This window comes from Phocoena sinus, chromosome 2, assembly GCF_008692025.1.
Source record: "Phocoena sinus isolate mPhoSin1 chromosome 2, mPhoSin1.pri, whole genome shotgun sequence".
NCBI lineage: Eukaryota > Metazoa > Chordata > Mammalia > Artiodactyla > Phocoenidae > Phocoena > Phocoena sinus.
In genome coordinates, this window is record NC_045764.1 from 108,861,901 (window position 1) to 108,886,851 (window position 24,951).

At 36.5% G+C, this 24,951-nt stretch overlaps 1 protein-coding gene across 3 annotated transcripts in view; it reads right to left on the bottom strand.

The window, feature by feature from the left end:
- PRKD1 (protein kinase D1) overlaps positions 1–24,951 on the bottom strand; it is a 335,003-nt gene that overhangs the window by 61,493 nt on the left and 248,559 nt on the right. For 2 of the 3 annotated variants that reach the window (XM_032623527.1, XM_032623528.1), the window contains exons 3-4: positions 21,549–21,680; positions 19,821–19,981 (exon numbers count right to left, since the gene is read on the bottom strand). In XM_032623527.1, the coding sequence (XP_032479418.1) occupies positions 19,821–19,981; positions 21,549–21,680 (293 nt within the window). Of the gene's footprint in view, positions 1–19,820; positions 19,982–21,548; positions 21,681–23,351; positions 23,545–24,951 lie in introns of all 3 variants that reach the window. The other variant, XM_032623529.1, reaches the window with a different exon arrangement.

Consider the following 24,951-nt stretch of genomic DNA (forward strand, 5'->3'; position numbering starts at 1 on the left):
AAATAAATATTATACAGATTAAACTTTTTTTAAAAGACTATGGTGTCCTGAAGTGTCTGTAACATTCTCATGCTAACAATATTTCATTTGAAATGACTGCCAAAGTTAAAACTATATGCACTGAACACCTACTTACAGAGGCAATGCATCTTGCTTTTCTAGAGACTGAATTTGTTTTTTAACCTGGTGTATTAAATTGATGACTCAGCAAGTTTGGAACCATCCCAGGAAATGACTGGTTAGATTACATTATGGAAACTCCAACTGCCAGCACATCTCTAAACATTCAACAGGACCATGAAACAATTTCCCAACAAGGTATATTCCACTTCACAGTTCACAATGAATTCTCTTTATTAGTTAAGCTAGAAAACAGAGGGGAAAAATGGCCCTTACTTGTGGTTTCTTGTTGTCATTTATGGAAAAATCAAACATAAGACTTCCTGAGAGATGAAAGTCACTGTCTAAAAAACAAGATTCAAATAAAAACTTCTCCACTATTAAGATATTTATGTTTGTTAACTAAAATCCATTTCACAAACCCATATTGGGGACTGGATTTGGGGTGACATAAACTCCCCTTGAATCAAAGAGAAATAGAAAAGTAGAGAACACTTTAGTGTACATGTTGACATCACTTTTTGGACTCCTCATTTTGGGGACTCTTTTTGGTCTTAATCATAAGCTCCTAAGGGAAGGACACAATAAGCTCCTAAGGGAAGGACAACGTCTTAATCATGTTTGTCCTCTGTTAATGGAAAGAAGTGCCTGGTAAAGATAAGTAATAAGCATTGCTTGAACTAAACAAAAATGAATGTCTTCAAGCAATAAATGCATGCAAATAATGGATGAGACATTTCAATAGAGATGTTCAAAATACAGACTGTTAACATAAGCTTTAAAAAAAATTTAGTATTACATGCACTGTAACATTGACACACTTGCTCTACAGGATTTCAATTTTAAGTGAGTACAATTGACTAAGGAATGTTTTCCACTGGAACTGTTCTCTGTACTTGTCTACCTGCTCCTCGTCCCTACTTGGCATCTCCAACATGAAAAACAAAATCTGTCAGAACCCTTTTGCTCTGGAAAGAGGACAGGTGGCAAGCTCAAATATCAATAATACCTGTAGGCTGCTAATACTAATGGGTGTCAGGGATGCAACAGAGAATGGTGGAGACTACAGTAAATCGGAGAGGACAGGCTCGGTTGAAAAGGGATGGATCAAAGACTGCTAATGGCTGTGAGTATGAAAGCCCTATGTTTCCTGACCTCTTAGTTTTGCAAAAGAAGCAGAAGATCTAGTTGCTTTATGAAATAACTCTATTTCTCGACATTAGCGACTGAAAAAATTCTGAAACGTTGTGCCAGTTAACTGATTTGGGGAATAAATCTGGTCATGGGGAGTCTGAGACCTCTGAACTAGATAACGACATAAAACACTTTATATAACCTTTGTAGGTGCCAGATTCTTTTCCTAGCACTTTACATTCATCAACTCATTTAAACCTCATGACCACCAGGTTTTTTTAAAGATAAGGAAACTGAATCATAGAGAGACTACATCATTTGCCCAAGATCGCACAGCCCGTAGAAGCAGAACTATGAACTCAGGTATTCTTTTTTTTTTTTTTTGCGGTACGCGGGCCTCTCACTGTTGTGGCCTCTCCCGTTGCGGAGCACAGGCTCCGGACGCGCATGCTGAGCGGCCATGGCTCACGGGCCCAGCCGCTCTGCGGCATGTGGGATCTTCCCGGACCGGGGCATGAACCCGTGTCCCCTGCGTCGGCAGGCGGACTCTTAACCACTGCGCCACCAGGGAAGCCCCAGGTATTCTTGTTCCAGATGATAATAATGATTCCTCTCTTTATAGCCTCTCCCAGTTCTCATATCCCCTGGTTTTATGCTAATATAAAAATAGAAAGTATTTTCTTCCCTTCATTTAAGTCATGAAGGAAGAGTTCACAGGAAACAAGAAAAATCAAGTAATAGTATGTTCTACTTGCCAAAATGCAAAGTGAAAATATTGTGAACCCCTTAACCTTGACCTACAGAAGAGACTTTCAAGCGACTTGTCTGTGCCCAGAGGATAGCATCTGAGTCCTGCATGTTTTCTAGAACATAATGATTAGCATAATACACAGCCTCTATTGTATAAGTATCACTCGTTGCCTGCCAACTTTCCTGTTCAGGTGCTGTTATGCTTAAAAGATACCAGCACAGCTATGTGAAACACAGCCAACCAAACATTAATCTTTTATTCTAGAAGTTTTAAGATCTAGCATTTTTTGATTATCAAAGAACTGTGCAGAATAGCACCTTGTAACAGTTTGCTCCTACTGCCATCCAGATGGATCTATCTAATTTAACAAGTGCTTACTGGGACAAATCCTACCTAAAGGCTCAAGTCAGATGCTACAGGACATACGAGGACCAGTAAATAACAGTCTCTCTGCCCAATGAGTTTACTATTCAATAGAATTCTGGACACAACATAACTGTTACTATCAACAACATGTGCTCTTCCCTTCTATAGGCATAGATGGTTCTGTCTCATTCTTCAGATTCCAGGTCATATATCACCTTCTCCAGGACGCCTCCAGATCACCTCACTTCCTGCCCACATCCCCTCCACTCTGTGGTACTCTCTGGCACATCATCATGTCCCCTCCAAAGCCATTACTGCAGAGCACAACTATCTTATTTACCTCTTTGTTTATTAGGTTTTTACTGTCTCCCTTCAGTAGAATATAAGTTCCATGAGAAGGGGAACTTGACAATTTTGTTCATCACTGTATCACCAACTTCTGGAATACTGCCTCACACAGAATAAGTGCCCATATGTATGAAGGTTCGAAGAAAAGATAAACCACTTCCATGATGGAGATAAAGGGGTCATTCAGAAAAGGAGTTTCCTGAAAAAGAGGCATTGGGTGTGGATCCTGAAGTGAGTCTTGCCATGCAATGACTATGTTGACCATTATTAGCAGTTAAAATTCTGTTTAGGACAACTCAGTCCTCCTAATCTTCAGACTGCCTAGAGATTTCTTTTATATGCTCTGAAACCTGTTTATCCCACTTGGAAATGATTATCTAATGCCACCCATTGTCACTGCTAGTAAAACACGGCTGTGAATGCTTAGTCTGAGGCTATTTTACGAAGCAAAAAAGAAACAATCAACTTCTGTCAACAACACTGAGATGAATATTTCACCTCAAACATGGGGAGTCCAGGATTTCCCAGCACAGAGCAGTTCTTGGGCAACAGACAAGTCTGAAGACTCCTGGGAATTGAGGTTCACATACGAACATGTGAACATGGCATGTTGCCATGCCCTGTAATTCGCTGAGTAGAGGGTAGGGTGTTTGGCAAGTTTTAAATTGTTCAGTGCTATTCTGTTACAATTCTGATTCTACAGGCCTTGAACTACCTGCCAAGTGTGCCAGATAAATGAGTTTGGTTCCTCAGTTGGATACCCTAAATATGTAGCATAAATAAAATCTAATCAACACCTTTTCATAACAGTGAAAAGGACCGCCACAGAGCAGAAATAAAAAAAAGTGTGCCCCCTGCTTAGTGGTGATGGATGCTGTTGTACAGTGGAGAATCCATTTTTAATGTCTGCAGCAATTTGTGAAAGATTTCATAGTAACAACATATATAAATCTCTGATTAAAAATACACGGTGATCTGGATTTGCTGAGTGCTGAAGCAGTCTTAGACGTTACATTAACTTTTATACTGCCTCACTCTTTTTAAGTAAACAGAAATGAAGGATAAAGGAACCTTGCTATTTTCTTAAGCAATCCACCCTTTCCAGGGAAAGCACTAGACCCTTGGAGAACTTGTTACAAATTACATGCACTGTTCTTTCAAAATGTCAGTTACTGACATCTTCCAAATCTCTGGGTTCCTGGAGGAAAGGGGAGACATAATACAAGTACTGCCTCTCCTTATACTTGAAGGCAATGCAACCTTAACTCCACACACTATACATTCATAAAATAAAAAAGCATTTCTGCTGAGGAAGAAAATAACTCTGCATGTCAACAAGTTGAGGGCTTCGACTGTCGTATAGAAAGTGAACTGGAAGGTAAGCAGATCATGTGGAAAATTCAAAAGTGATTTTAGGGACACATATTCTCATGGTATTTGACCTTGATTGAATTGACAGGCGCCTGGCCTCGGTTTACGAGCTAACGGGAAAGCTGAATGAAATAATCTAAAAAGAGATTTCCCAGCGATTACTGCCTTGGAGCTTAGTAGTCATGACTGGTGAGGAATTTAAGGAGCAGAGACTTAAATTTGACAGGCCTGGCATGACATTAGATGGACACAGATAGCCACTTAGCAAATGCCTGTTACTGGTAACTGGGTGCGTGGGGGGGTTGCTTTGCATCTTAAAGCAGAGAGCAATGTTTTGTGTCTTAAGTCATGACAGTGCGGAGTGTTACGGAGGCCAAGGTACCTTCCTGATGTGAGTGCAGGCCCTTCAGGGACTTCACTAAAGATCCATTTGTTCCAAAGACCTGTATGTTTGTAACTGTGGACAAGTGGTACTTGATGTCCTCTTCCCCAGTGGAATTCATGAAGAAATCTCCAGCTGTGTTCATACTTAGAATTACACATCTGGAAGTCTATGTTCAGAACATGAAATAATAATGTACAGATGACAAGCCAGACAAATTGAATGAAATCAGGCAACAGCTGATTAATAGCACATCAAAGAAGGCCTCACACTCTTAATTTTACTGATGGGCTCCTTCCCAACAAACGCACCACTGCACATACTCTTCTGCCTCTCAGGAGGTGGAAAAGTGCCAGTTAAATAATTCTTGGATGTCTTTTCCTCACTGGAAGTATACACTGCCCAGGTTTGAATTTAGAGAACTAGTCTGTACAATCATCAAAAGAAATCTTGCAATATCTGGCTAACATATTGGATGTCATGGTTCATATTTAAACAGAAAAACGACTTCTTAATTCAGATGAATCACCAGGATTCCTGGAACTCCAGAACACAAGCATAACAATTAAAATGTCTACCTCTAGACAGACTTTTGCTACTTTGGAAAATATCCTGGAAAATATTTATTGGGCCAGAAATTTCACCATAGTTTCATTAGAAATAACTTTCTCCCTCAGTATTTGCTCATTTGAAAAGAATCTGCCTTAACTATTATAAAGTGTATCAGGATCATACCCAATTACAGATAGGTAATGCAATAGTGGTATTCTCTTGTCTTTACTTATTTATTAATGAACAGAAACAGTAACTGAATGAGTCATTTTGGGGGGAGGTTTTCTAGGAGAGTATGCAGACAAGAGTTCCTTTTACTACAATACTTGTCTGAATTAAATGTGACTCAGGAAACTCTATAAAAATAATAGTGGTTTATGGAAAAGTATTATTTAGAAAATACGCACCCTCCCATAAAAAGTTAAACTGAATATCGTCCAAATTTTGTAAAAACTAAAGGATATGAAGGGTAAACAGTCAAACATAGAGAAAGCTTTTGGAACGAGCAATGTATTTCCTAATAATATCTTACTGTAGGCAGTCTGACTGTTAAGAATTACCAAGAAGACTAGTCTAGAAGCATTTAATTTCACCAAAAAAAAAAAAAGAAAAAAAATTCTCTCTAGAGCCTCTCAACTTCAAAGCTGTAATAATAAATGCTTCCTTAAAGACATTTAAAAATATTTAAAATAACTTTAGTAAAGTTCTTAGATTTTAAAAAAATTCCATAAGGCCTACTTAACTTAAAAAAATATTGTGTCATCATTGTATCCTGTCGTTGCAAAGGACACCAGTGTCTTTAATTCTGCTTCATTTTCTACCTTGACTTCAGCTCATTTACGTCAAGAAAAGACTATTCTCTTGAATCACTTGAAAAGAATATTATGTTTAATCTGCCTACATTGATTTATTTTCAATAGTATTCCATGTAGAGTAAGGTAATGAGTGAAAATGTTTTCTCTGTATTAAAATATCAGTATGGGAAAAAGCCATGAAAAACACATGTAAAACTGAAAATATACTTCCATCACAGATTACCAGATAGAGGATTATTATCACAATATATATTTAATTAAAGACCTAAATATAAGGTCAGACACTATAAAACTCTTAGAGGAAGACATAGGCAGAACACTCTATGACATCAATCACAGCAAGATCCTTTTTGACCCACCTCCTAGAGAAATGGAAATAAAAACAAAAATAAACAAATGGGGCCTAAGGAAACTTAAAAGCTTTTGCACAGCAAAGGAAACCATAAACAAGACAAAAAGACAGCCCTCAGAATGGGAGAAAATATTTGCAAATGAAGCAACTGACAAAGGATTAATCTCCAAAATATACAAGCAGCTCATGCAGCTCAACATCAAAAAACAAACAACCAAATCCAAAAATGGGCAGAAGACCTAAACAGACATTTCTCCAAAGAAGATATACAGATTGCCAACAAACATATGAAAGGATGCTCAGCATCACTAACCATTAGAGAAATGCAAATCAAAACTACAATGAGGTATCACCTCACACCAGTCAGAATGGCCATCATCAAAAAGTCTACAAACGATAAATGCTGGAGAAGGTGTGGAGAAAAGGGAACCCTCTTGCACTGTTGGTGGGAATGTAAATTGATACAGCCACTATGGAGAACAGTATGGAGGTTCCTTAAAAAACGACAAATAGAACTACCATACGACCCAGCAATCCCACTACTGGGCATACACCCTGAGAAAACCATAACTCAAAAAAAGAGTCATGTACCACAGTGTTCACTGCAGCACTATTTACAATAGCCAGGGCATGGAAGCAACCTAAGTGTCCATCGACAGATGAATGTATAAAGAAGATGTGGCACATATACGCAGTGGAATATTACTCAGCCATAAAAAGAAACGAAATTGAGTTATTTGTAGTGAGGTGGATGGACGTAGAGTCTGTCATACAGAGTGGAGTAAGTCAGAAAGAGAAAAACAAATACCGTATGCTAACACATATATGTGAATCTAAAAAAAAAGGTTCTCAAGAACCTAGGGGCAGGACAGGAATAAAGATGCAGACGTAGAGAATGGACTTGAGGACATGCGGAGGGGAAGGGTAAGCTGGGAAGAAGTAAGAGGGTGTCATGGACTTATATATACTACTAAATGTAAAATAGATAGCTATTGGGAAGCAGCCGCATAGCACAGGGAGATCAGCTCAGTGCTTTGTGACCACCTAGAGGGGTGGGATAGGGAGGGTGGGAGGGAGATGCAAGAGGGAGGAGATATGGGGACATATGTATACATATAGCTGATTCACTTTGTTATACAACAGAAACTAATACAACATTGTAAAGCAATTATATTCCAATAAAGATGTTAAAATTTTTTTTAAGTTTAAAAAAAAATATATATATATATATATTCAAAGCAACTCAATAGAGAAAGAGACAGGCAATTCACCATAGGTGAAATACAGATGTCCAATAAATATATGAAAAGTTGTTTCTCTTCTCCAGTAAAGAAATCATATTTAGGAATAGAAATTATTTTACCTATCTATCAAATTTGTGAAAAAAAAACCTTTTAAAATACTGATAAAATCGATTGTTGGGAAGGCTATGAGGAAATGGAAACTCTCATACACTGCAGTCAGTGAAGTCATAAATTTAAACTTTTACATCCTTTTGAAGAACTAGTTGGCAAAAAAATATGTGTATATTCTTTAGTCTACTTGGCTTCTAAGGATATAACCTACTGGATTCATTCGATAAATACTTACTGAGAAACCTACAAATATGTTTACAAGTGTGCAAAAAATACAGACAAAGATGCCTATTTCCACATTGTTTAGAAAAAAAGGAACCAATCTAATCAATAGAGGACATTAAGTAAATTAATATATATCATTGCAATGTAATACCAGAAAGCTTTTACAAAAACACATTTCTTTGTTTCCATAGTGTCCATTCCTGCAAAGTCCATGAGGGCAGAGGATTGACCTACCCTTGTATACTTTTGCATCCTTGAGTTATAAACCTGAAAATATGAACTCTGACTAGGACATGCTGAACATGGAGCCATGACCAGGTTTCTCAAACAGTTCTGCAACTCACAAACTGTCACTAGAATATCTCTCTGAAATACTGGTCAGATTTTATGAATAATTATCTTCCAGGACATTATAAAGAAAAGAAGAAAAGTTTGTTACCTTTTCAACAAACCAGCTATAAACAACTTCAAGAACAATAGCTTATGCAGAAAATGCATCTTGTTTCCCTCAGGAGCTATCCCGTGAAGGCCTGACTGCCTTTAAGTTGTACAACTTCCACAGAAAAGCAAACTACCCTTCAGTCCTCTTTTACACCATCTGCTCCGATTTCAGTGCAGGAGAGGGAAGTGGAAAATGCTTCCCGCCCTTTTTTGGCTTTATTCCCAAAGGATAATTTGAAGGGAAAGATACTAGTCCACATCTAAAATTATGTCTGAACGGCACTGTAAATTACAAAATTTAAATTTACAAGAATATCAAAAATTATACTGACCTAGCATTCACCCCAGACTTTTCTAAGTACGGCACATTTTGAACTAGGATAATTTTTCAATCATGGGAATTCACTATTATTGAAGCAGATCTCTTCATTTTACATCTTATGAATCAAGATATCTTGACTTGGGGCTTCCCCAGGGGTGCAGTGGTTGAGAGTCCGCCTGCTGATGCAGGGGACATGGGTTTGTGCCCCGGTCCGGGAAGATCCCACATGCTGTGGAGCGGCTAGGCCATGAGCCATGGCCGCTGAGCCTGCGCGTCCGGAGCCTGTGCTCCGCAACGGGAGAGGCCACAACAGTGAGAGGCCTGCGTACCGCAAAAAAAAAAAAAAAAAAAAAAAAAAAAAAAGATATCTTGACTTGTTAATTTTCTTTAACCCAGAACATGTTCTGGTTGTATTTTGATTTGCTTCCTATGTTAAGAGTTACCTTAACAATACCATCTTAGAATGGACACTAATAATGGTATTTGAAATTTACAGTCTCATGAAAGAAAATAACAATATGTCAACTCTCAACTCACCAGAGGTACAGAAATAAGAAAAACGAAACATTAACAAGTCAACTGGTCAAAACAAGTTATCACAAGAAGAACACTGTTGTATATCCTGCTTTAATGCTTGACTTTTCCATGTTTAGGTTATTAATTGCTTAAGATAGACAAAAGGCCAATTTTGGAGGGGGTCTTACCTAAAACCTTTATGAAGGAAATGTGTGGTTTTCCATATATAATTTCTTCTTGGATTGAGACCTTAATACATACACTAGTACCATCCTTTTAAAAAATAATTAAATAGACTGATAATACATTACGGATTCAAAGCTCCTTTCTTGAAAAGTTATAAGTCCTCTTCAGGCAGTCCTTGTTTTGTGCCTTATGGTGCCAACCAAAACTGCTGGATATCAGGATGGTGACCTCACTTGGCACGGTTCTATGGTACCTAGCACCAGGACACAGTTCCAGCATGCACACATTTCAGTTAATATGCTACCAGGTGAAGTGAGTGCTGACTGTGTTCTGTTCTATTCTCAACTGGCCTGCCCAGCTTCATAGAAAAGACACCAATGTTATGGAATCAAGTAATCTGAGGGCAAAATTTTATCTAATAAACCAACTGTTGGTCTAATGCCTGCACTGCTCTTTGTCTTCTTGAAGACTGTGAAAACTTAAACAATAACACCAGGAAAAGACAACCACCACCACCACCACCCATGGGCTTTCTGCTGTTCAACAGGTGGGATTCTGAGCTAAATTCTGACCTGAGTATTCTCATAGAGTCAATACAGATGACTGTCTGATGTTAATTTAATATTATAATGTTGGCTTGCAAAAGATGGTGAAGCACATTCCTAGGCAGAGTTAGTACCTACCTCAAAGCCAGGACTCACAGGAGACTGAAACATGAAGTCGTAAGAGCAAAAAGCAGACAAAGGTGCAGAAAAGGGGAGGCAGAAGACAAGAGAACCGTGTTATTGGAGGAATGCAATGCATGTTACTCAATAATATTATTAGCAAATAATAGATATGTTTTCAAGAAAAAGCAAAATGTGATACTAATCAGTCTTTGTGGCACAGAAACATCTGGGTTAGAAACTACTTTTTAACATTTCAATGGAACTACAGACACTAAGATTGCAAAAAACACAGTTTAAAGTTTTGATTTGGTAGAGGTAAAGAAAATATCTACTTGTCACAGTGTCAGTGATGAACGACGGTTCATTCACCTTCTTGAAAATAAATGAGAGTCAGAAAGAAGCATTTTGACCTTTAAGTGAAAGATCAGATTTTCTTCACAATAATTCATACTCTCAATGGAAAAAGAAAGAAAAAGGTCATCAAAGTAATCAAATGTGACATAGTTATCTGCCTGCAGGCAAGAATAAGTTGATGAATAATCAGTATCAGTCAGTGCTTTACAAACCTGAGAAGTCCAATAGTGGGTTAGAGTTTTAATGAGAGAAATATGTCTACAGTGTATTCTTTGCTCATTTTAGAGTCTTCGCTGCATATCATTGCTTTCTGTCTGATTTCATTTAAGGTTGAAATATAATTCAAAAGTAGAAAGGTTATGATAAATTTGTTAAGAGAAGGAGTATCAATGAAAAATCTAAGAAACATTTTGGTTAAGTAGACATGCATCTGGTAATTTATGCTGAATATATTCTTTTTCATCTCTATTCCCTCAAGCTTTGTGGGGTAGCTCTATCTGATAACTAGAAATGAAATCAAAACTAAAATACAGTTGACTCTTTTTCTTAACAAAAATGTATGATGGTGTTTTGAAATCCATGATATTTCCAGTGTTGAATAAACATTACACTTTGAGAAAAATCCTATTATTTGTTCTCTCAGTCCCTGCATCCTAATTTGCAATCTACAGCTAACCCATTTTGTCAGAGACTTTGGAAAGGGATGTACATTTAGATTGAGGTTCTGCTAAAATTAACTGTTACCCAGTGATACCAGTTAGACTTCTGGATTAACAGGAAGCATGAGCAGAATTCAGGAGCAACAATTGCTCATTTGGCCAGACCCAAACATAACTTTGGAGGAGAAATGATAACCCTGTTTGAATGTACTTTTCTAGAACATTTTCATACAGAGGAGGCAAAGCTTTCCCTCTGCGAGAAGAAATCAAATTTCCTCAATTTCCAAAATAAGATATTATCCTTGTCATCAACATACCTAATATCCAAAGCTCAGGATTTTCCTTCAGTTTGTAGCCCTGAATGTCTTTATTCTGGGCTATCAGCAGAATTCAATTCCAGCTTAGTGCTGGTTTACTGCACGATATTTGAAGATGGTCTATGCAACATGCATTAATTGACTTATTCCTCTAAGTTACCATTTCTAAAAGTGCATGTTATTTTCCCACTAGGTATTCCTAGGTTTCCTGAGAAAAAGGGATTCCATAGTTGAGTCAGTTTAGGAACACTGATTTCATTATTGCAAGACTTCTGAGAGCCATAACTATGCTTAATGAATATTGTGATGTCCAGTACTTGGATGGACTGAGGAGTACTTCCCAATCTTATTTGACTAGGAGAAGGATTTTTTGCATAATATTTTATAGCACCATTATTTTAAAGAAAAAATTTGGGGAAACACACACCTCTGTATTTCTCCCTTGCTATCAAATTAGAATCACCAGAAATGTCCATAGGTCGCCAAGAAAAAGAGAGCCACCTATTCCTTTGGTAGTTGGTTGTAATATTTTACTAGAGCTTTGTTTTTCCCTTGAAAGAAGATCATATGAATCACAGTTGTGTATCTGTGGTGAAGACTACTGTAGAAAATGTTTATTATGTAAATGAATACTATATATATTAGGGTGATGTGGCATATTACTTTCATTTAGCACCCAAAGAATTTATGTTTCCTGTTACTGAATAATGTAATTTCTATAATCCCATTTTCTTTAAATTGACTGATAGGAATCTCAGAATTAAATTAAATTATTAACTTTTCTGATATAATATTTCATCCTTTTACCACATGACTTGGGATGAAGAAACCTAATGACTTTATAACTTGCTATTGTCCTTTTAAAACCTTTTTATTGGGCTTCCCTGGTGGCGCAGTGGTTGAGAATCTGCCTGCCAATGCAGGGGACACGGGTTCGAGCCCTGGTCTGGGAAGATCCCACATGCTGCAAAGCAACTAGGCCCGTGAGCCACAACTACTGAGCCTGCGCGTCTGGAGCCTGTGCTCCACAACAAGAGGCCGCGATAGTGAGAGGCCCGTCGCACCAAGAGGAAGAGTGGCCCCCACTTGCCGCAACTAGAGTAAGCCCTCGCACAGAAACGAAGACCCAACACAGCCAAAAATAAATAAATAATTAATTAAGACCGCATATTAAAAAAATAAATAAATAAAATCTTTTTATTGAGGTATAATTTATATGGAATAAAGTGCAGAAAATTCTAGGTGTACATCTTGATGAGGTTTTACATGCGCATATAAGCATGTAACCTCTACCCAGATCAAGATATAGAATATTTCCAGCATCCAGAAAGGCTCTCTCTTGCTCCCTCTCTAAGTGGGCACCTACGAGGAGCCATTATTCTGATGTCTCTCACCATAAATCAGTTTTTCTGGATTAGAACTTCATACACTGGATTCACAGGCATATAATCTTCTGTTTTTCTTCCCTAAATATTATTTTGTGAGATTCATTTATGTTGCTGAATGAATCAACAGTTCCTCAATTCTATTGCTGTATTGCTGTATACTATTCCATTGTATGACTCTACCACTATTTATTTGTTTCTAGCTTTTAGCTACAATGAATAAAAATGTTAAAAACATGCTTGTAACAATACTATTCACACTGGCACCCCACCAAGGTGAAATACTTAGGTATAAATCTAACAAAATATGAATAAGATCTATATAAGGAAAACTATAAAACTCTGATGAGTGACATAAAAGAGCAAAATAATGGAGAGAGATATACCATGTTCACAGATAGGAAGACTCAATGTTATCAATTTGTCAGTTCTTCCCAACTTGACCTATAGATTCAATGCAATCCCAATCAAAATCTCAGCAAATTATTTTATGGATATCAACAAAGTGATTTTATAGTTTATATGGAGAGGCAAAATACCCAGAATAGCCAACATGATACTGAAGGAGAAGAATAAAGTTAGAGGACTGATGCTACCCAACTTCAAGACTTACTATAAAGCTATAATAATCAAAACAGTGTGGTATAAGAATGACAAATAGATCAATGAAGTAAAACAGTGAGACCCCAATAAGCCCCCATAAATACAGTCAACTCACCTTTGACCAAGGAGCAAAGGCAATACAATGGAGCAAAGATGGTCTCTTCAATAAATGGTGCTGGTGATTCACATGTAAACAAATGAATCTAGACACAGAACTTACAATGAATTAACTTAATTAACTTAAATTAAAAAGTAAATTAATGCAAGTTAATTAAGTTAATTTAAATTTAAAAATTTAACTCTATATGAATCATAGACCTAAATGTAAAACACAACACTATAAAAATCCTAGAAGATAACATAGGAGAAAACCTAGGTGACCCTGGATATGGTGGTGCTTTTTAAAATACATAACCAAAGACATGACCCTTGAAAGGAATAAATGATAAGCTGGGTTTCATTAAAATTAAAAACTTCTGCTCTGCAGAAGACAATGTTAAGAGAATTAAAAGACAAGCCACAGACAGGGAGAAAACATTTGCAAAATATTAGCAAAAGACACATCTAACAAAGATTGTTATCTGAAATATACAAAGAACTCTTGGGACTTCCCTGGTGGTCCAGTGGGTGAGATTCCACACTCACAATGCAGGGGGCCTGGGATCGATCCCTGGTCGGGGAACTAGATCCTGCATGTATGCCTCAACTAAGAGGTCACATGCCACAACTAAGAGTTTGCGTGCCACAACTAGGAAGTCCGCCTGCTGCAACTAAAGATTCTGCATGCTGCAACTAAGACCAGGGGCAGCCAAAATAAATAAATATTAAATAATATATCTATATATAAAGAACTCTTAAAATTCCACAATAAGAAAACAAACAATCCAATTTACAAATGGGCCAAAAACCTTAACAAACGTCTTACCAAAAAAGATATACAGATGGCAAATAAGCATGTGAAAAGAAGTTTCACATCATATGCCATCAGGGAAATGCAAACTAAAACAATGAGAAACCACTACACACCTATCAGAACACAAAATCCAAAATAACGACAACACCAAATGCTGACAAGGATGTGCAACGACAGGAACTCTCATTCATTGCTGTGGAAATGCAAAATGGTGCAGCCACTTTGGAAGACAGTTTGGCAGTTATGACAAAACATAATCTTATCATATGATCCAGCAATTGCACTCCTTGATACTTACTCAAAAGAGCTGAAAACTTATGTTTACACCAAAACCTATACATGGATGCTTACAGCAGCCTTACTCATAACTGGCAAAACGTGGAAGCAACCAAGATGTCCTTTGTTAGGTGAATGGATAAATGAACTGTGGACATCTTGACAATGGAATGTTATTCCACTCTAAAATAAAATGAGCCATCAAGCCATGAAAAGACATGGAGGAAACTTAAGTATGTCCTACTAAGTAAAAGAAGCCAAACTGGAAAGGGTACATACTGTATGATTCCAACTATATGACATTCTGAAAAAGGCAAAACTATAGAGACAGTAAAAAAAAATCAGTAGTTGGTAGGGATTGGCTGGAGGGGAGGAGGGAAGAATAGATGAAGCTAAGAGGACTTTTAGAGCAGTGAAAATATTCTGCATGATACCATAATGATGAATACATGTCATTATGCATTTGTCCAAATCCACAGAATGTACAACACCATGAGTGAACCCTAAAGCAAACCATGGACTTTGGTTGGTTATGATGTGCCTGGGTGATTATGATGTGTATGTCAACATATGTTCACCAGTGTTAGCAAAAGTACCACTCTGGTAAGTGATGGTGATAATGGGGGACGTTATGCATGTGTGGGTGGCAAGGGGTATATAGGAAATCTCTGTGCCTGCCTTTCAGTTTTGCTGTGAACCTAAAACTGCTTTGAAAAAGTGAAGTCTAAAAAAGTTTTAGAAATTCTGGTACATATTTTTAAAAATTTAAAAAAATTCTGGTACGTATCTTTCCGTGCATGTCTATACACATTTCTGGTGAATATATACCTAGGAGGAAAACTGCTGAGTCGCATGATATGCATATGTTCAGCTTTAGAAGACAACTGCCAACCGGATTTCCAAAGTTGCTGAACCAATTTATATTCCTAGTAGTAGTGTATGTGAGTTCTAGTTATTCAATATCTTCACCAATACTTGTTACTGTCAGTTTTTTTCCCCCAACATTAGACATTCTGGTGTACAGATATCTCATTGTAGATTTAAATTTAGACTCTGATAAATAACGATGTAAAATACATTTTCATGTTTATTGGCTGTCTTCTTTTGTAAGGTGCCATTCAAGTACTTTGCCTGTATCTTAAATAAGGTTGTCTGTCTTTTCAACTTTTATAGATGTTCTTTATACATTTGGATATGACTCTTTTACAAGATATATATACATATTATATACATTGAAAATATATTTTCCCATTCTGTGACTTGCTTTTCCATCCTTTTAATGGTATATTTTGCTGAAAATAATTTAATTTTAATGATGCCCAATTTACCAATTTTTTTCTTTTGTCATCAGTGATTTGAGTCCTATTTGAAAAAGGTTTTCGTGACCCAAATTACTGTAGATACTCTTGTATGTTATCTCCTAGAAGCTCCTAATCTACCTAGGATTTATTTTGTATATGGTATAAGGTAAGGTCAAGATTCATATTTTCCATATAGATATCCCATTGGTTCCAGAAATATTTGTTGAAAAAAACCATCCTTTTCTCATAGCAGTGGTACTGTTGTCATAACTTAGTTGGCCTGTATATGCGCACAGTTTCTGGACTCCTTCTATTCTGTTTCATTGGTTTATTTTCTGTTCTGGTGTAATACCACATTGTCTTAACTACGGCTTTATGATATGTTTGGAAATTCTCCAGCTTTGTTCTACATCAGGGGTTCTCAAACTCAGCACTACTGACATTTTGAGCCAGCTACTTCTTTGTTTGGGGGCTGTCCTGTACATTGACCTCTCTGTGATTTCCTTATTTCTGAGACATTTGTCCCTCAAATCCTGATTGCCTTGGTTGCTCCCAGGTACCTTTAAATATTGTTTTGTTATGTTCTGTTATACTGTATTCAGCTTTTATAATTGTCCCTTACAGGAGAGTGGTCTGATACAAGCTTCTTCATAGCTAGGAGCAGAAGTTCTGGAACAGATTATTAACTTTTTTGCCTAAGACTAAGCCTTGTATAACATGATTTCAAATGGCCTTAACTTTTCCCAAACACCACAAGAACATCTGCAAATTTTTAAAAAGATGAGATGATTTTTAAAAAGATCTAGATGATAAACAGAGATATTATAGAATCATTTAATCTTGACTTCTATGCAATTGTCTAAAAGTTTATAAAACTGATATAATCTTAATAAGTATATTTATACATAATGAAACAACGTATTAGTGTGTCCTCCTTAAGTACCTACTGAGTTTTTCTTGTTTCCTTCTAACACAGGTGATGATGTACAAAAAGATATACACCCTTGCAGAGCGCTTATGCCATAAATTGCCTACATTTTGGATTTTCTCAAAAAAGGACTGCATCATGGTTGGAATAATGGATACAGTTTAGTGCCGAAGTTGACGACAGACAAAGCTTGTCATAAGATCTATGTTGTTATACTTTTTTTCCTATGTTAGCAGCAGTATAGAAATCCAAGACTCAATTTATTTGCCAGAAATGGGTAAATTAATAGAATTACCAGTATTTTAATCCATATGTGAAATGGTGATTTTCCAGTCAAAATAGGCAATCAAATGTTGAATAGAAAAATCATTTTCTTACATTTGGCAGAAAATCTATACTTATTGCAGACTTGCAACATGGGTGGTCTAATGGCATTACTTAGCAATGCCATCTTAATATAGACCATCATCCTTTTCAGAAATGGAAAATATTGTTTATTGTATACGGACTAAAAGGTTTTGCTATCATTACCATAATGTTACCTTTGACTAGGCATTCACTATAACCTTTAAACTACAGTTACTGGCCTTTTATGTTTTGCACAGGGATGAAAAGAGACATATTAGCTGCACTCCGAGCATGCAAAGAGAGACATACAGGCACCCCACAGGGGCAAAAAGTGCTATGATGAATGTAAAACGTGCATTTGAGAGCCAATGTGTCACCAACACTATTACCAAAGGCATTTTTCATTTAAAGGTTACCCATAGGGCATTTTATATAAAGTTATGAAAGTTCATAATAACATTTTTCAAAGTATCCTGTGGCCCCAATATTTTCTCACCTCATAAATATATGATTTGATCAAACTTTTGTAAGCATTCTTGGCAGATATAGTTAAAATGTGATTTTTAAAATGTATTTTTAAAACATTTTTAAGCATTCTACTACAAAAAAAATTCCGTTCAGCAATAAAGTGCTAATGAATTTCAACATCTGATGTACAATATAGCTTGTAATCAAGTAATTCGAATAATTAAATAATTATGTAATTTGATTAAATAAAGCAATTAAAGCAATTAAATAATTTGGTTGAAAAACACAAAAACCTGCTTAAAGACTTTAGTAACCTAAATTAAATTTATATATAAATTATGCATTCACATTTATAAATATGCATGCATATAATAATTTCATTTATATTTATAAAATCTAAATGATACATATGTGATGTTTGGAAGCCTATATATATATACACACATGTGTATGTATACATACATATGTGCATATATGTATATATTATTAAAAACTGAGATAAGTTTTTTTTCTTAATTTTAGTATTCAAATTTCACACAAAATTAATTTTAAATACATCAAGCATATATTAAGAAACACATTAAAACAGATTATATACATGCAACTCTTTCTATTGACTTATGAAGTCTTTGCACAAAAGCCATCATTTTAAAATTACCCTGTATGACTTTGAAGAGATCAAACACTTAGCCTAATATAGAAAATCAAACCACTGATAAATGAAAAAGCACAGTAAAGATCAGCTTAAGTAACACCTCATCTTGGAAGTCTGGTCTGAATTCTCCAGGCAAACAATTAAATATATTCCTATTAATTCTTTTTGAAAAACTGAGTTTTAAAGGAAGAATCTTTAGCATTAATTACCTAGATTCTAATCTATTCTAATGATGAATAACTTTAGTTTACAGCTTTAGATTACTTATGAGATGTTAACTAACTTTTAAAAATCTTTTCCTGGTGAAACTGAAACCAATACACATTAACTTATAATTTTATTTCTTAAACTTGTTTAAAAATGTCTATTCTGTAAACAGTATGACTCTCAGAGACGGTACTTAAAAGCAAGAGTAACTGCTAACTTATAAAATCACTACCTACAAAAATTCAAACGAAATCAAGAAATCTCAGAGTTGGAAAGATAATATGAGAGTTATTTGAAAAAGTAAATAGATTTTGACTTAAGCACCTTTCAGTAAGAGTATCATTAATTCTAACTAATACAACTTTATAAAGTAATATACAACCACACATGCATTCTGAATAGTCACCAAAATATAATATATTCTTCTAGTTACTGGTGGGATTTAGTGCCTGACTTCCCCTAACAGGTTCACTTCATGAAAACACAACAAACTCCCACCCAAAAGTCACAGAAACACAAAGTACGGACTTTTCCTATTTATCAAAATAAGCATTCATTTGAGTTATATGTCTGGCTTATGTTGCAACAAAATTTAAGTGATTTAAAGATCACAATGAAATATTTTCTGAACAACAGAGTAATTAATACAGCTTTTTAGAGATGGCTTCAAAATGCATTGCCCCTCTCCACCCCAGGGATTTATCTAACCTAAATGTTTCATAATTTTTATTTTTCTCTTTAATTGACTTTTGTAATTATTGGATTATAAAGAGTTTTTGTAATATCCACTAGCAGAGGGAGTAAAAATAGGAAACTTAAGCTCACACAATTAGCTTATTTCAGGATAATGTTCTTATTTTAAATAGTGCACATAATTACCACAGTTTTTACTTTGCTTTCAATGTTTGGAAAATCAAAATTTAACTTTCTTAAAGAAAAATATTTAAGCCACATCCACAGATATATATTTTAGAGCCAATGGAAATACTTAAAGTATTAAATGCTATTTTTCCCATGGCATTTGTCAACCAGTGTCACTTTGACATCAGCATGTATGCCTTTAATGCCAAACAATTAAAGACTTTCATCTTTTCATATGAGTGAAGTTCAGATTTTCTCCCAGAATAAACAGTCAACCATGCCACGAAATACTCTAATAATCATCAGAGAAGAAAATCTTTTATCTCTGGTTTCCAAATTTTGACAAACTATGTTTTGTCACATTCATGTATTAGTCTGTGCTGCTCTGGCTCCATGACCATGATGAAACCTCACAGATTTTAAAATTGCTCTAAGCTCACAGATAAAAGCAAACTCGAAGCTGTTGGATATTTGTTGAAGCACTGACCAATCTACAGCACAGGCCCTGAAGAAACACAGTCATTAACACCCTGGCTGTGTCCTCTCTCCCAGGGCGCTGTCTTGGATTGATTACCACTGTGACCACATCGTCCTACAGATTTCTCATGTAAACGGGCAAATGGATAAACAGGAGGCCATACCAGAAGGGGCTCATCGGGCGCACTGGTGGAAAGCTCGGCAGATGCTGTGCGGACAGTGCTGAGCCCAGTAAGGGAAACATTTGAGAGCCTTCTCCGCCTCACGCCACTGCAATTGTTGGGGATTTTAAATGCACATCTCTTGTGGTAATTCAGCCCACATCCTGGAAGGAGAAAGTAAAAATGACTTTTGTTCAACTATAAATTAAAAGCTACTTTAGTATAAGTTGTAAATTATGAATTTTTAGAAACAGTACTGCTTCCATTTTTCCTGCGGCTGTTCGAAAATTTAAATTTTCTTTTGAGCTTCTCCTATTTTCCCAATTTGTCAATAAGCTGGGTTTTGACATCTGATTTTATTGGATGAGCCCAGCAACTACCCTGGTTATCATTTAAAAAAATGTTTTCTAACATAAGGGACTTGGGCTTTGACGGATCTAGCAATAAAACTCCAATGAGATGACCTATTTTTAGCTGCCTCAAGTTCTATTGCAAGGGAAAATTAATCATAACGCTTCACAACTTTTGACTTGCACTGATTTGAATCATGGCTCCACAACTTGTTTGTCTACATGGCCTTGGAAAAACTACTTCACCTCAGTTTTCCTGTCTGTAAAATGAGGATAATAACTACCTTGCAGAATTGTTGAGAAAATATGTAAAATACTACGCATGCTAGTTTCTACATGGTAGATAATTAGGAAAAAGCACCATTTTCCTCTCAATATTTCCACTGTTCATAGTTCTATCACATAATTTTACTGTTCAGAATTTCCCCATGTGTCACATAGCAGGCCAGGCAAATTTTCATAAAACTACACTTTAGGTAGACTTTCTTCCAGATCACTGTCTCTTAACTTCCCTTCTTACAGACAGAAATTCAGAAATTATGGTTATTTTATTTACAGATTTCATCACAAAAGCTTGGGGTTTTTGGTCAAAGTTCAAACAGCTCTATCCCTCCCCGCCCCACCCTTCATCAAAAAGGAGCAAGGTATGATTTGGTCCGTTTTTTTTTTTTTTTATTTTATTTTATTTTATTTTTTTTTTGCGGTACACGGGCCTCTCACTGTTGTGGCCTCTCCCGTTGCGGAGCACAGGCTTAGGACGCGCAGGCTCAGTGGCCATGGCTCACGGGCCCAGCCACTCCGCGGCATGTGGGATCTTCCCGGACCGGGGCACGAACCCGCGTCCCCTGCATCGGCAGGCGGACTCTCAACCACTGCGCCACCAGGGAAGCCCTTGGTCCGTTTTTAAGATTATATCATGGTATCCTATAAACCTGAATTATGCACTTCAAGGATTTCTGTCCATGGAGGATGATAGAACTATGATCTTGGTGTAGAAACTGGGTACACGTTCCAGCCTGCCACTCAACAGCTGAGTGACCTTGGATGGTTTGATTAACCCCCTGAATCTCAGCTCCTTTCAGCGAACATTTATTGAATGCCTACTATTCCAAGTTCTGGCTTAAGATGCAAATTATATGTTTAGCCTGTTAGCAAAATAAACAACACCTTATGGGAGAGAAATATAGGGGAAAAGATAGGAGAATCTGGCTTCCCAGATCAGGGCTAACATGTTGAAGATAGGAAATGAACCGAACAGAATCCATGCAGTACCCAGATCCCTGGAAGGTATCTGAAGGAAAGAAGGCATTGCAGAAGAGGGCACGACATAAGTAGCTAACTCCAGCATGCGTTCCACTTGGCTGGGGAAGGAATACCTTACCTTCACATTTAAGGCCTTGACGCACCAGCCCCCATAGCATTTCTCCACAGTGATCACAGAAAGCTGGAGCTCTGTACGAATGAACAAAGAGAGTGTGGGGACGAATCTGAAAGTCTTCAAAGGTGGCGGAAGCTGTGAAAATAATAACATTGAAAAATAAGTTGAATAAATACGCTCATCTGTAGATAATTAGTATGCAAGATACTTAACATGCAAGTATGAGTATAACTGGGCAAAGTCAGGAAAGATAAGATGCAACACTGCTTGACTTTTAGCCATTCCACTCCATTCTTCTCAACCACAGCTTTATAAGTGGTGGCAAAGGAACCTCTTTCTTGTCTTCCTGCTTATCAAGGTCTCAGGCCACTTCAAAAATAGCCAAAACGCTAGAACAAAGAATGAATGAAAGAATAACTCAATTCAATCTATAAATACGGATGTTGCTTTAAAACACTTTGCTTTTTCTCTTACCTAAATGAGCCAGAGAGGTATTCAGAAATATTAATGGAAAGGAAACACTTGATGAATGGAATTTAGACAGATCAGAAGACAGTGTACTTGAATATGACCTTGAAGAAGTACATTAGAAGGGTGGGGCCCAACTGGAAGAAATCTGGGCAGCCTCTTTTGGGGAGATACAGTTGTTTGAACTCTTAGGCAATATAACCAAGCATTTAAATCCTGACCTAAAAATAACAAGCAGCCTCTTCATCAATATGCCAAACAGAGGGATTTAATACACACACTGGTGAATTTCAGCCCACTCTGATAAATATACTTTAGCAAATCATATTCATGCTATAGGGTACTTTTTGTTATGCTTATTGTTATTTATCCCATATGGTATTCGTACAGAGTATTGAAATTCATTATGTTTTAAAAATTATACTTTTCCACATGATATTTTTATTATGTTATAAAAATAGCTCACGGTTTTTTGGTGTTGCTTAAATCAAGAAATAGAAAGGTACAGATAAATGAAAGTGAAAGACCACCCCTTTTCCCCAAATTCTAGTGTGTAGGGCTATATCTTTCTGGATCTATTTACACATATAGCCCGATATTAAGGCTGCCCGTAATAGTCCAGGGAGTGCTGACCTACGAGTGAGAAGAGCTGGATGAGGCTTTGTCATTACCTTACTGACAACTCACTTAATCATCACGAGCCTCAGTTTCCCATACATAAAAAGAGAAGGTCTGACCAATGGTGACTTCTCCTAACCCTTAAAGTGTAAACTTCCATTAACTTAGAATAGAACCATATGCACTTGATTTCGTAAGGTTTTATGCAAAGAGAATTTGGGGGAAAATTTAGGCCTTAAATACATCCTTCTATTCTGCCTTCCCTTCTCTTCCTCCTGTTTGTCTTCTTGCCTTACTTTTTCAACACACATTTGTTAAACACCTTTTCAATATTGTCAATGGCACCATTCCAGGGACAGAGATGTAAAGATAAGTAAGACATCTTTACAGAGCCTACCAGACCAGCAGAAAGGCAGATAAAAACAAACAAAAAAACTCCACAATAACTATAAAATAACTTCTAAGGTTCAAAGAAGCTACAAAATTTGGCCTAAGTTACTAAACAGAACTAAGACTACAACCCACAAGTGTTTTGTCCCCAATCCACTGTCCTTTTCATCATACCAGTGTTACATCTTACCTTTCCTAACTCTGCCCAAAGAGTTATATCCAACAGCCCCATGGTGAGGGAAATAAACATCTGCAGTTTTCCTGATGGTGTCTTGGATAGCAGGTATGGGCTAATGAATCACCTGTGGAGTATACTTATGAAGTGCTTACCTTGGTAAGTATGCAAGGTGTGACAGAGTGAACGCTGAAACTGTAGGCGATTCATCTCTGCTAGATAGGTGTCCAAAATTATGAGGACAACTTTGAGGGTATCACATCCCTCAGGGCAAGTGACAACAGAACATGCAGGAAAGTGAATCACTTCAACCAGAAAGGATATTACTGATAGTTCACAGACGTATATCTGGACCATAAAAAGAGATTAAAATTTTTAATGGGTCAGTTTTCCCTTGAATAAAAGTACTTTATTCCAAATTAATATGCTTTACTATTGGAAATCATCCATCAACTTATTAAAGGTACTAGTTTTACTCAATGGAAAGATAATGAGAATAATAATAAGGTTAAGATTTATTGAGCTATTACTGTATACCAGACACTACACTAAGAGATTAAAGTGTGGGAAGAAGGAGCTAATCAAAGAAGTGCAGCCAAGTAAGTTGCTCTAGCATTGCCTACAAGGAGTTCTGATGAGTGTCAAGGTTCCTTACAAAAAGGATTTCAATTGAAATAAGATTGGGAAATTGTATTATTATGTTTCTCACTTCAAGTTTCACAATATTACAGTCAACGCTTATTCTAAGTAAATCAGTAAAAAAGTATGGTTTGGGTTCCAATCAACTACTTTTATAATTTGGTCAAAGTGTGTCTAATTTTGTAAATGCTAAATCTTCTTTAAAATTGGTCTCTCACAGTCATGGACAAATTTGTTTTTAAAACATCAAAGAAAATAATTAAAGAAAATACTTTGCGCCAACCATTAACTCCTAACTTCTCCCCTGCCTCTCCCCCCATCTCCCACCCCTGCCAAATGTCACCCAAACAATGGTGACAATACCATGATAGCAATTAGTTGAATAATTAAGGTAGTTTTCAAAATAAGGAATATTAAAATTTGACAATACTAATACCTAGATGTGTTCAGATATTTTTTGAATTAATCAGAAAGAATATAAATAATTAAAAAGAAGATTTTCAATGACCCCCCCCCCCAAATCCAGTTTATGTCAGGTACGTTTGTTTTTTCACCTTCTGAAAGGGATTAACATTCATAAGCAGTTAGCACCCTTGACTTATGTTTAAATGCCATTTTCTAAAGTTCAATTTTAATATTCTCCTGTTAATTTTAGAATAATTAAATACATTTTTAAAAATAAAACTACCAAGTGTGGTGAGGTTTCACATGCATTTGAAATCAAAGCACAACAGCCATTCATTATGAATTTACCTGTTTCTGCACCCTGGGGGAAATCAGCATTAGCTGAGTGTATGCATGCCATCTTGCCTAATCACAAAATTGCACTTCAGAGATAATCACTTAGCACAGGAAAACAAAGTGAATGCTGTAATTCCATTTCACTTAAGGTTTGGAAGCAAAATGGACAGATAAGAATAGAAATACTAAAGTGTCTAGAGATTCCAAGAGAGAACAATGTGCTATCTGTCAGTATGTCATAATCAATCAGGTGACCTAAATTAAAACCATATGACAGGGCTACAAACTAAACACAATGGGCCCCTTACACTGGTACCTGTGTATCTTTGATTTGCTTTGTTCACAGTCTATTGTTATACTCCACGGTGCAGGAGA